The 13,624-nt window shown below is 39.0% G+C and overlaps 1 protein-coding gene across 1 annotated transcript; it reads right to left on the bottom strand.

Moving 5' to 3' along the window:
- Positions 1–11: 11 nt before the first annotated feature.
- cul4b (cullin 4B) lies at positions 12–13,489 on the bottom strand. Its single transcript, XM_049586791.1, has 20 exons — positions 12,553–13,489; positions 10,158–10,273; positions 9,968–10,071; positions 9,783–9,852; positions 8,925–8,998; positions 8,678–8,840; positions 8,365–8,454; positions 6,309–6,391; positions 6,152–6,219; positions 5,859–5,977; positions 5,543–5,735; positions 5,342–5,446; positions 5,142–5,252; positions 4,930–5,015; positions 3,295–3,402; positions 3,071–3,184; positions 2,881–2,986; positions 2,595–2,767; positions 2,357–2,509; positions 12–1,230 (listed from the first exon to the last, which is right to left on the bottom strand). The coding sequence occupies exons 1-20, from the start codon at positions 13,019–13,021 to the stop codon at positions 1,135–1,137; spliced, it is 2,601 nt and encodes an 866-aa protein (XP_049442748.1). The 5' UTR covers positions 13,022–13,489; the 3' UTR covers positions 12–1,134.
- Between the last annotated feature and the right edge of the window lie 135 nt (positions 13,490–13,624).

Here is a 13,624-nt window from a genome sequence, read left to right on the forward strand (position 1 = left end):
TGATTAATAAAAGAAAACCCCCCAGATTGAAACAGTTATTTTAATCTGAAGCAATAAATCTAACAGACTCATACGAACAAGGGCATGTCTAATCAATCATAATTCTCCTCATGTGTTGAGGCAATCCACTCCAATTCCTCCCACTTTTCAGCAAGGCCTGCAAGCCCCACAGGGAGACATACAAAAAAAAAATATAGTGTGTATATGGTATGACACTGGGGAAGATGGGGACTCTGATGCCATTGTGCTTTTAGTATACTTTCTAAGGGTTAACTAAAAAAACCTAAAAAGCAGTTGACTGTCAGATGAGATCATGTAAAATGTCACTTTTGTGAAGTATGTACAAAAACGTACAAAGACAGAACAAACGAGAAACTTAAATGGATATACTTGTACAACTGAAGTGTTTTAGCAGCTTGAATACACCCTATAACAAAAGAAGTGCTCATTTTTTGGCACAAACTCTGCTTTGAACGCTCTGTGTGTTCATGATCACAGCTTTATCAGATGGCCTTAGAGTGGTAAAACTGCAGGATCACACATTTGACACAGATGCCCCCCCCCCCAAAATTGTTAATTTCCGACAATGAATATTAGTCCAATAGTCCCACATTTGACACTGACTGAAGAGACAAGCATCAGTTTAATTTTTCGATCCTCTTTCTCTCCAACGTGTGGTACATTTAGAGCATTAAGTGTGTCAGCATTTGCTTGGGATACTGAGTGAACAAAAAATAAAACAAAAAGTGACTTGATAACAAAGAGCATATTGATTCAAACTATGGACAAAGAAGAATCTAAGTTTGAAAATAAATATTTTTCCTCTCCATTAAAAAAAAGAGCAAACGGAACAACATCTGTGTGTCTTCTTTGTCTGTCCTCGGTGAGCCCAACTCTCTCAGAGGCACTGAGAAATATGGACAATATTCTCTTTTCAATGGGCATGCAGTCCACAGGATCACAAGACCCCTGACAAAAATCCTGTGGAGCAGTATCCATTCAACATGTCGGTCGCTGGGTTGAAGATGATAATGGTTAACATCCACTGTCTGGAGCAAAAGATTTTAGAGACCGATCACCTCAGCCTGAATGGACCATCTGCATCTCTTTTTCTCTGTCACTTTCTCTTTCTCTCTAAGCCACGTAGTTGTACTGGTTGGGGTTCTCCTTGTCACGCTCCATATAGTCCCTGTCAATAAGAGACTCTATCCTCTTCTTCAAGTCAGCAGGCTGTAAGGGAAGAGGCAGAGGTTAACACATGCAGCACATGCCAGCATTTCTGGTTATTTTTATACTTTGAGGTGTGAGGTAATCACATTGAAAAGCAGATTCATGTAAGCCATGCCACTTCCCTGGGGTAACTTACACTACAAAGTCTCTCTTGTACAAGCCAGTTTAGACCTTACCTTGGTAGACCAGTCTTAAATAAACTTTATTTAACTGTCTGACAGTATCATCAGCTGATGGGGAAAGTAGCTTGTTAACACGGAGGGTGCTTTTATAAAATACACCCGAAACTAGACCTGCAACTATATCAGAAAATGGTGAAAAATGTCAATCACTGTTTTCTAGAGCCCTCAAATGTCTTGTTTCATCCACAACCCAAAGATACTTTGTTTACTGTCACAGAGGAGTAAAGAAAACAGATATTATTCATATTTTAAGAAGCTAGAATCAGAGAATTTTGACTTTTTTCTTACACCATTTTTTACTCTTTTTTTTTCTTGCTCAAATGCTCAAGCCGTTTAATTGATTCTTAAATTAGTTGGCAGCTAATTTAATAGTTGACGAGTAATTGCTAATAAATGAATTGTTGCAGTTCTACCCAAAACAGCCTGAACTGAATTTTGTTAGAGGAAAAAGCTAGATAAGATAATAACATAATAAGTTAATTAAAAATCATTCGATATTTGCTTATTTCAAATGTATTTGTTGGCCAATACCACTAGTACCACTGAAATGAAAAAAGATTTAATTGTAAAATGTCTCACTAAGAACATATTGTGGTCACAATTTTAATAAATGAAAATAATATTCACATATTATAAATCAAATGGTGTATGCCTATGTTATGCGTTTATGCAAATAAAATAACATAAAATAAAAGACTGTTGGCAGATAAATCACTAGAGGATTTTTTAAGCTCCAAAACATCAGTATTGTTGGGCTATAATCCTAAATATTTAGTCAATAATTTTTACAGTGTATAAATGACTCTGGTGTATAATGGAAATCCATCTCTTACAAAACCTAAACAGTTCCACAACAACAGATTTTGAGAGTTAAACATCGAAATTGAATTGAAAATGCTCATGCCCGATATAAATCAATGAAGCTTTTGTGTTGTGTTTATCACCTTGACAGGGAATTTGAGCTGGTTGTACACTTCAGACATCAAGAGATTATGGCTCAGAGTCTTCCTCATCTTCATGATCCGCACGATGGCAGCATCAATCTGATACTGACGATCCTGAAAGACCCGTTCTGTGGTGCTGGCTTGTTCCTCCACCTGACAGGAAACAATTTGTTAAAATACTTCAGCAAACACTTTGTAGGCCTTGAAGTGAGAAAACTACTGCAAGATGATATTATACCGTTTCTTTCATCTGGATCTGGTTTATTTTGATCCTGAACAGCTTGTGTTTGAAGTCATCATTGCAAGAAAACTTGTCACCGTCCTCCACGTCTTTACTTTTGGGGATTTTGGTGAGGACGCGCGCTTTCCCACAAGCCAGTGACTGCAGAGTCCGGCGCAGTTCGCTGTCCTCTGTAAACACACAAACAGTGTTTTAGATCAGTGGTGCTGCATAATGAGTGCCTGACAACCCTCGTTCCTTTATCAAAGTGCTGCCAGTCAAACTTTGATGTGATCACACAGACCTATTCCTGTTGCCAGTTTGATCTCCTCCAGGGTGAACTCCTCTCCCTCGTTAAACATCAGTAGCACAAGTGTTTGGAATAGTGACACCTGCAGCTCCTTTTTGCCCTGTTGTACAAAAAAATCAAAGAGAGCAATTATCATTATGCTTTATTCAGTGAAAACACACCAGTGTCTCTTGCAGTTATCTACCTCTTTAAATTCAGCTTTTAAGACACAATGGCCGAGTGTCGATTGCCACTGCAGCTTCCTGCCGCTGTGTTTGCCCAGGTAGAAGGTCTTGAAAATCTCCTGCAGTCGCACCATCTGGACAAAGATAACAGAGGCGCAACAAAGCCACACTCAGTACATTTATTGCACAGCAGGTGATAAAAACAGCATGCTGCTTAAAATTTATATATTTGCTCAGCACTAACCTCAGGAGGCAGGTGCACTTCCATCGGGACATAGGTTGGCCAGTAGCCCATCGTGAGGATGTTCACTGTCAGCTCAATGTTGCCAGGAATGTTTTGGCACTGCATATACTACAGAAATACATGCGACATACATGTGATATCTACCCGCACAAATTTAATGCTTCACTTTAGGTTATCATGACAAGAAACTGAATCTGTTGGGGGATACTGAAACCAAAAACAGCACTGCGTTAAAAAGGGGCTGTGTTGCTGAGGGCCAACAGTTTCAGGTGACAGTGAGATGATGAAATATGAACCATGAAGCCGTGTCTGAAGGATGAATCCATGAGTGTGAAGGCTTGTTAGATTTCAAAACAATGCACAGTGGTTTGTAATAAAAGGAGGAAGGATTTTACAACTCTGGAAACTTCTCATGGTGACAATCACTTCATCTCTTGTTCCCATAATCACAAGCTAATGAGTACTTCCTGTTGCAAAGTAATATACCAGGCAGAGCCGAAACTACTGGTCTAATTAATTGATTTTGGCAGTTCACGTTAAACACACTGTATGTAATTTCTGCTGCTAGGTCTCTGTAGAGACTTTGATGACATCCTGAGGTAGTGTGGGTTAATGGGAGTTGTTGTCTTCACTGCTGATGACAAGCTATCTGTCATTAGCATTAGGTGAGTCGACTACCCATACAGCTACTGCAGCTAACATGATGTGGTGGGTTCAGTTGTGAGGTAGCCCGGCAGTGTCATCTGTATTCACAGCAATCTTTCTAAAAATATCTTTACAAGCGTGTTAAATGCTGTTTTAATGTCATAACAATGGCTTGGTGGCAGGCATGATCCACTTGTCATAGAAGCACACTGTCGTAAACTGGATCAATGTTGAAATATATCAATAAATTAGGTCTTTGCTGGAGTACTGTGTTGAAAATGGCATGCTAATGATAAAAATATTGCCGTATTATTGTCACCGGGTATAATGCTGTGACAGTGTATGATTTACAGTGAAGTATGATCTGGAGTTTTCATGTTTCTCCAGAAGTTGGAGCAACTACAGTGGGACAAGGTTACATGATATCACCAAAATGAAACATTGTTTCTTGAATAAAATTGCAGCTTCCTTAGAGTCTGTACATTACTGGGAACATTTTGGATGATGTAAATACACAACTCTACAAAATATATAACACAGGTCTCGTCATTTTTATACATTTTGAAGTAGAAATGTAACCTATTTTCTTTAAAATAACATTTTACATCAAATAAAAAAGTATTTGTTCCTGCTTCTCCAGTGTGAGGATTTGCTGGTGTACTTTCAACTCAACAAATAGGCAATAAAGCAAGAAAATAAGAGGATAGGAGGATTATTTGATAATGAAAAATAATCTTAAACTGCAGCCATTGCAGCAAGTATTTGATATGAGTTGCAGTCAATTGCCAGAAGAAGTTACACTGTGGCAAAGGTTGAGCCAGGTTCAGTGACTGTTGTAAACACAGCAGGCTAACTGAAAGGAACGAGGGGGATGCATTTTACATGCAGTGTTAATATCTGTCTGAAACTGATCTGCCTTTATATAATCTCACTGTCATAAGAATCAAATATAAAACTCTTATAGATTTAACCCACTGTTGTTGTTCTCACCTGTTTGAACTGCACCATGATGTCTTTAGAAAGCTCCATGTCCTTGAACATCCCCTCCAGTTTGCTGGTGAACGCTGCTCCACATTCTGAGGACACACCGAAATGTTCACAGTCAGTGTGCACTCAGGGTCAAGACTCTATTTATTTATTTGTGTGTGTGTGTGTGTGTGTGTGTGTGTGTGTGTGTGTGTGTTATGATGGATTAAACTGACCATGTTTCAGCTTTGACAGCATCGATTTTTCAGCATCCACAGAGGCGCTTTTACCAACCAGCAACCTCTTGGCCAGATCCTTTTTGTAGAAGGCCTCAAAAACATCTTTTCCTGCAATGACGACACATTATTTTAGTTAGGAACAACCACAGAGACGGAAAAGAAACCAAAACTGACAGAAATGTGACAGTAAATGTTACCATAGATGAATCTAAAGATAATCATGATCTTATCCAACATCTTCTCCAGCTCTTCATCTGTTGCTTCTTTGTTTCCTGCCCTGAGCTTTGAATCCACGTGTTTTGCTGTGAGACAAGGTATATTTATAGACCATGTTATTTCATGGTGATTATGATTAAATGCTCATTTATAAGTTATGTACGTGAGAAATGCACTCTGACCTATGAGCTCTGCAGGTTTATTTGGCCGTTTGTTGATGAATGTTTCGAAAGCCTCCTTCATGGCATTGACAAACTTTTCGTTCTTCATGAAGCAGACGTCAATGATGTGATCCACCTTGTCTTTGAAGTCCAGCAGCTCTTGCACCATTGTTTTGTCTTTCTCTGGATTGATTACGATTGTGCTTCCAAAAGCCTAGATTTCCAAGACATTGGAAAAACAACAGTTGGCAACAGGGTATGCAAAACAGCTTCTGAGAGCTTAGCACCTTCATGATACATTATCTTCAGACTTTTATCACGGCTGATGCTGTGATACCTTTATGTACTCTATCCAGTGCTGCAGGAGAACCTGAACACCACCCCGCACTCGACTGAAGAGCTGATAGAGAAGAGACAGATCCTGAATTCTGTTCTCATCCAGCAGGTGAGTCAGCCCTGAAAGTTTCCAACAGCAGAAGGTCAGAGGTCAGAACTAAAGCTGTGCTTATACTCAGCTTGTAGTCAGACAGGCAGCATAGTTAGAGATCAAATACATCTTAAACATTTACTGACTGCTGTAATGTGACTCATGTATACATTTATTTATATAAAGTATTCACAGTTGTGTACCTTTTTGCAAAGTAGCTTTGAGATGTTCACCCAGCAACTGTTTCTCCACAGTGGCAATGAGCGGTTTTCTGAGAGGGGGGTAAAAGGCTCAGGTTACAACTGAATCTTATTCAGTGTTAGTTATGCTGTAAACTGAATGCTACAGTCTGACACTCACTGTGTGCTCTGGTCTAGATATGTGATGACTCTGTCGGCCTCCTCCTCTAAGCGCTTGTTGACATGATGCAGATATTCTGGTACCTAAACAAAAGCAGGGAAACAGGGATATTTAAATTTACACCATATTGTGATGAAAGACACTCTAGGCCTCAACGGCTTCTAGCACCCACTAAGTGATCATTTGTATATCAATTACTCAACTCATGTTACACTGAATTTGCAAAGAAAGCTTTGCTTACTCGAATACTTTCACGGTACACAACGAAACCAAAAGGGGAAAACATTCTTGATGACATAGAGTAAAAGAGGGCCCCGTTTAGCAACAGCAAAACTATAACAAAACATCCACTTCCAAACTCTCACAGAAAATGTGCAGTGTAATGCGAGCCTCATTTATCCAGTCATATGCTCAGCACTTCCATTTTTGCTAAAACCTTATAATTTAGGACACTTGTTCAATGCAGCCCCCTTTTTTACTCCAATTTATCAAGAGGGGTTTTTTTGTTTGTCATGGAGACAGGCAAGAAAAAGCTGTTTTCACGTATTCTACGTAACAGGGCTGAGTAACTGATATACAAATGATTATTTTGTGGGTGACACATTCCTTTTAGAGACTGCTTTTCTCCAAAACAGCTGAATTTTCAATAACCCAGGTTACAAAGTGCTTCACATAAAGCAGCAAATTCAAACCAAAAGTAGCAGAACCAAATGAGAAACTTCAATATAACAAAGACACTGACAGGACCAGAATAAAATACATAAAACAATTCTGATTATATAAATCAAATAGAGAGACAATTTAAGTGAAATCAAGTTTAAAAAATGGAGAAAGCAGCCTCGACTGTATAATAATTTTAGATGGCACACCCTGGACAGGTCGCCAGACTATCACAGGGCTGACACATAGAGACAGACAACCATTCATACTCACATTCACACCCACGGACAATTTAGAGTCACCAATTAAGCTGCATGTCTTTGGACTGTGGGAGGAAGCTGGAGTACTCTGAGAAAAACCACGCTGACCCAGGGCAAACATGCAAACTCCATACAGAAGGGCTCCCCAACCCAGGTTCGAACCCTCTTGTCGCAGTGAAGCGACAATGCTAACCAATGCACCACCTTGCCACCCACCACTCTAAAACAGTCTCAACACAAAAAAGACAACATTATAATCTTCATGGAGGTAGGATTAGCTGTGGGACTCCTAATAAACTCGCAACTGAGTGTAAAGACACAGCTATGGATTAGACGATCTGCAGCCTTTACAGACTTGTATCATACTATGTTTGAATGTGACAATGTAGTGAGGAACAAGGGGAAGCACTTGCCACAGCATTATTTAAACTATCCATCTATGATTCAGTAAATTTCATTATTACAGTTGGATAAGACAAGGGTAAATGAGGGCCTTAGAGACCTTATTTTAGACTTAACCGTTATCAGGTACATGAGTTCATGTGTTGTTATCGACTTGAACAGCTAAATCTTGACTCTAAGTACAGTGTAGTCTATTCATGAAGAGATTACCTTTTAGAAATCCCTAAAAAATAAATACCGATTTAACTCAGATTTGCAAACACAATGTTTTGACAGCCTGCAGGAAAACATCAAACTCTGAGCTGAGACGGTAAATAGTGAAAATATGTCTCAATCCAATCTGTCAGCAAGCAAACAAATCTGCTGTACTTGTTGTCTGAATCAGGCAGAAGCTTTTTCAACTGAGATAAAAGAGAACCTTCATGCAAAACACATCATTTATGTGCCTGTTGGTGCTTTTGTTCTTCTATGATGGATTTCTTGAGTGTTGTTTTGTTTGGACTGCTTTTGATTTTTTAGCAGTACACACAAAAAGTGGAGTCCTTTCTGTTTCATTCTGAGGAACTTAAATGAAGTCTTAGTGTTGCAATCCCTATTATAGATGCAGAAACAATAGACTGGACGTGTAGCATGTAATCAGGTTGTCCACCCTTGACTAGTTATTCATAGAAATAAGAAAAATGCACCAGCAAACGACAGAAATGGGCCCAGAGTACCAGGGTCACATAAATCACCTCTCTCTCCTGCATCAGCCTCTGTCCCTCTGCAGCATACAGTCGATTAGTTTCCTCCAAAAAGCGTTGCTCAAAGGAGTCTTGATAAATCTGTCAGGGACGGAGAGAACACAGGTTTCATTAAAGCCATTTGTCAACAGGAAACCGACAACTCATCACACCCCTGTGCAGGTAATAATCACAAAACAACACAGCTGCAGGAGCCGCTCTTTTTCTCTTAGTACAGGACAAAGACACGGGCCTTTAAGCACAGATTTACACCAGCTGTGTGGATCATTATTAAACATTAATAAAAAGTCACATGGTCGATTACCTGCAGGTCAGAGAGCATGCTCAGCAGGCTCCTCAGCAGACTGCGATCTATCGCCTCTCCGCTTCGCTCCCTCTCAATGAGCAGCAGGATCCCGTCAATGGTTTTACTCTGAACCTTCAGATCACTGATGATGTAGAACCTGAATAGCTCCAGACCCATGTCCCTGCAGAGCAGAGCAGCTGGTTCAAATACACACTTCAAACAGAAATCAGTCTCATACTACTGTAGAACAGCTGCGATCACTCACCAGATTGATGGTAGCATTGAATTTTGTAAAACGTAGGTACGATCCAAAAACAAAAATATACTCCTAATCATGATCTGTGGAATAATGACAAACACTCACGGTTAGAAATGAGCACTAATGACATTGGGATTCTTTTTCCAACCATTTTCTTATGTGATTAAAATTAAAGGGGCACTCCACCAATTTTACACATGCAGATCTCGTTTACTCGTTGCAAGTCAGACTGCAGGCAAATCAGATTAGTTTCTCAAATCAGATCTTGAAGACGGACTTTCTGCACTGTTATTTTTAAATGATCAGATCAGATTTGTGTGTCCAGACATCACAAACCTATCTGCACGGGTAGCTATGGTAACAACCTCCATAATTTTCAACAGGGAAAGAGGCAGAAAAAGGCGCAGAGAAAACAAAAAACCTTGCAAAAAACAAAAAATCACTGAGGTGCCAATTCCCACGACTGATGTCATCACATGACCTCTGTGTATGTTGAAATACGGTAGGTAATTTGCTGTGGAATTTTAACTTGACAAATAACAGACATGACAGATTTGCACAGGATTAAGATCACACACATGACCTTCACAATCATTACAAGTTACTAGAAGTATTCTCCTGACAATACTAGTCATGTGCGAATAAGGCTCTGAAGAAAGTCTGAGAAAATAACCCTGACCTTCTACTTTAATATCTCTTTCTCCAGTCCCCAAACTTCACAGAAGTGCAGAACTAAATCAGTGGAATACCCATTTAAACATAAAAATTGAATAAACAAATTGCATGAAGGTTGCAAGGTTATGTTAACAGACATTCAAGGGATAAAGCAACCCCCACTTGACTTACTAAAGGTATAAAACGTACCATTTGTCTACAGTGGTCTTGCCAGCACTTGTCGATTTTCTTTAGGAAAAGCACACTGTCCAGGGCATCCGTGAGAACAATGTTAAGGAAAAAGCTTTCATGAGCCTTGCTGTAATATCACAACATGATCAACACTAACGGTCAGGATCCACTAAGAGAAGATAGATAGAAACTGTAAAGGATATTCTCTGAATTGATCAATCTGTGCCTTGATGTGGTCTTCACACACGGCTCTCAGCTGTTTGTAAAGCTTGGCAGATATCTTATGGGAGCACAGGTTCTCGACAGCCTGAGGGGACAAAAAAGGTGTCAGAACAAGTACAGTTTTCACATAAATAATCTTCCTGTGGGAGGTCAACAGGCGTGTAGTGATACCTGATAGAGCTCCTCTAGATTGTACTTGATTGAAGTGCTGTTTTGTATGGCCTCCACTGCCTCCTTGAGCTTCTGCCAGGTCTCCTGCGTGTAGTTCTCGGGCAATTTGGGTTTTTCTGTTTGCAAAATAAAAACACAAACAGTTCTGATAACACTGTACACTTCAGCAGAGCCTGAATGACAAACAGTGCACCTCACTGGACCATACTGCTGTGTCACCGGGGCTATTTTAAAACAAGTGTGTTTGTTTCTATTTAAAGTATAGACAGATGATAGTGACAAAGAATGCATAATATCTGGTTATTGGATTGTGTTATTAAAGATGATATCACCTGAAATTTTGTCACTGTAATATAGAGATATGACCAGGCTCTGCAATATGTTCTTGACTGGCTGGAATGAGTCATCTAATGATATTCATTTATAAAGCCCTGCTGTTACAGCTCACACTTCTCCCTTCTAAATCTCACAATGCAGTATCTTTAGGTATTCTGTATGAATGAAAGTCATGGCAGGTATTTTATGCACCTTTTGGGACAGAACTGCACTCAAACCAGGTTCTTTAATTTTTATAAGAGAATTTTAAGTTTTACAACCTGATGTTTTTTTTATTACTTCTTTAATTGTTTCTATCATCTCTATTTATTGGTGATTGCTGGTTGTTTGGCCTTGTATGTGTAGTTCAATGTATGCTGGTTGTCTTTACTATAAATGTTTCTTAGTTGCATGGTATCGTATAATTTTGCATGTCCATATTGTATCCATACATGGGTGCCAAGTATCTATTATTTTATAATACTTTATATTTTATTATTATGAGTTTCACAAATGCAAATTAAACTTTTGGTAGCCTACTAGAATAATAAAATTAACAGCTTTTTCAATCCAATAGATAGATTTTACTGCAATAAAAATTATTTGCTGTGAGATTAACAAACTTGATGTTTTTCAACGAAACAGATATTAACAACGTTTGCCTTTGGAGACAGAATTTACAGTTGAAAAACGGTAATAAATCACAATATATATTATGGCAACACTCAACATATTGCAAAGTGATTAAAATCGCAATGTATTGTGGGGCCTCTGGTGAAAAACAAATCTTGCTCTCAATAAGACTATCTGATTAGAAAACTTAAATATGGCTGAAATCATATTCATTATACTACATATTAATATTTGTTTTGCAATTTTACAATATCATTAAATTAAAAAATGATCAAACTAATACCCAAAGTGACAGCCTCAGGTCCACTGTTATGACTTACACCAACAGGCCCAGATATTTGTGTGTCAAACAACTTTAATAACTAATTTTGTTATTTTTTTATCACTACTTGCCCAGAATCATTAATTCAGACTATGGAAATTTGAGAAACAACATCACCAGATAAGTAACATCGCCTAACCACCTATCTGACAATTATTCTCATGACTTGTCGATTAATTATTTAGTCTAGAAAAGGCCAAAAAATATGGAAAATGCCCAAACTTAAAATTGCTTTTGTCCAATCAACAGTCCAAAGCCCAAAGACTCTTCATTTACTGACATAAATGGCAAAGAAAAGCAGCATATTATCACTTTTAATAGGCTGGATCCAGCAAATGTTTGACATGTTTGGTTATAAACAACTGATTATCAAACTAGTTGGTGATTAGTTTTCTTTCAAATGACGAATCGAATGATCAACCATTTGCTCCAGCTCTACAATGACTTCACAAAAATTTGTTAAACAATAATATTCAATCATCACCAAGCCATTTAGTGTTTTAATAGGACTTTTACAACTTGTCAGACTGTTTTAAGAGGCTAGATCCATCAAATGGTGGACTTTTTTTGCTTAAAAATGACTGAAACTATTGATAATCAAAACAGTTGGCGATTAATTTCCTTTCAAAATGACTAATCGATTAATAACCTATTTGCTGCAGCTCTACAATGACTTCAGAAAAAACTCATATACAATAATATTAAATTATAACCAAGACATTTAGTGTTTTTAATCGGATTTTTTTAGAACTTATTTGGCTGTTTTAGTTGTGTTTTAATGACCAATGAGTGCCTCTGGTTATATAACTGAGAATTTCTTAAACATATTTATGCTTCAATTTCTTCAGTCATCCCCATGGTGATAGATTATTGTTACCAAGGTGACTACTCAGGAATATTTATAATGTTACGTTTGATTTAATAGCCTTTTTGACACATATTTAGATGTTATTAATGTCAATGTGATCCACTGACTCAGCTAACTTTATAGTATTTTAGTATTTAACGCAGGCTTTCGGACCAGGAGAGAATTTAATCAATGGACTTCATTAGCAGTTTAAGTTGTATAATGTCAGTGCATGTTTGGGAGCTTGAATCACACCATCCACCATTGTTATCTGCTACCTTTGAAGTTCTTGATGACTAGTTTCTTGGCAGCACCGGGTTTACTGTTGGAAAAGGTGCCGGAGCCTGCGGTTTTCGTCAGTCCGTTTGCATGGTGTCCCACGCCACCGGGCAGGAACACGGCTTTGCTTTTGTTATTAGAGCACGAAGCAGCAGCAGCCTCCTCAGCCATTTTCACATCCAGTCCAATGAAATCCACTGAATCCTCAAACCTCAACTTCTTCTGGATGTGCAGCGGAGTAGGAGAGCAGGAGGAGGAGGAGGAGGAGGAAGAAGAGGAGGAATTCAGGGTCTTGGGAGGCGAAGAAGAGATCGTGTCAGTAGTGTCTTCCCTCTCTGAGCCGTTTATTTTCCTCTTCTTCGGAGATGTGATGTTACCGCTGTCGTTTTTGACATCAGTAGCCGCTGGTCTAGCCTCCTGGGTTGGCGGTGGTGGGGGATTAGGGGAAGATAAACCTGTTGGAAACATGAAAAAACGGGAATACTAATTCTTAACAGCCAGTCTTCTGATCCGAAACTTCCAGTCCTGCCGGGGGATGAGCTCAGTGTCCGACAGCTTGTATCTAGCTAAACACGGCGAGGTTTCAACCAAGTCCTTTATCCGGTATAAAACAGACAATAAATTGTAAACTACACAGCTCCACTTGAACCTAGCCTTGTCTCTTTCTTGTTATTGCTGGCAGAAGAAGAAAGATGGTTGGCTATTGCTTCCTCTTTTTGCCTCTCGTGTCTAACCGCGTTGTCCAGTCGTTAAGTGAGAGCGGTTAACTCAAGCGGCCGTTAACGGTTATCATTTACAACACAAATGTAGCTACGGCGAAAAACAGGCTGACATGACACTAAAATATCCGTTGGTAAACACGGGAAAAATTCGCTCATAAAAAGCTAGTCGGTGACCCCACCGGAAGTACTTTGTACAAAAGTACTTTTTGCACAAGCGTGTTTTTTTAAAACCGACTACAGTGATGTAACGGCTCCGGCCACAAGATGGCGCCGATCAGACAGCCAACTGATGTCATTCTTTCTGGTGGTGAATTCACCAGACATGAATGAATGAGGATCAATCAGCTGC

This window comes from Epinephelus fuscoguttatus, linkage group LG9 (genome assembly GCF_011397635.1).
Source record: "Epinephelus fuscoguttatus linkage group LG9, E.fuscoguttatus.final_Chr_v1".
NCBI lineage: Eukaryota > Metazoa > Chordata > Actinopteri > Perciformes > Serranidae > Epinephelus > Epinephelus fuscoguttatus.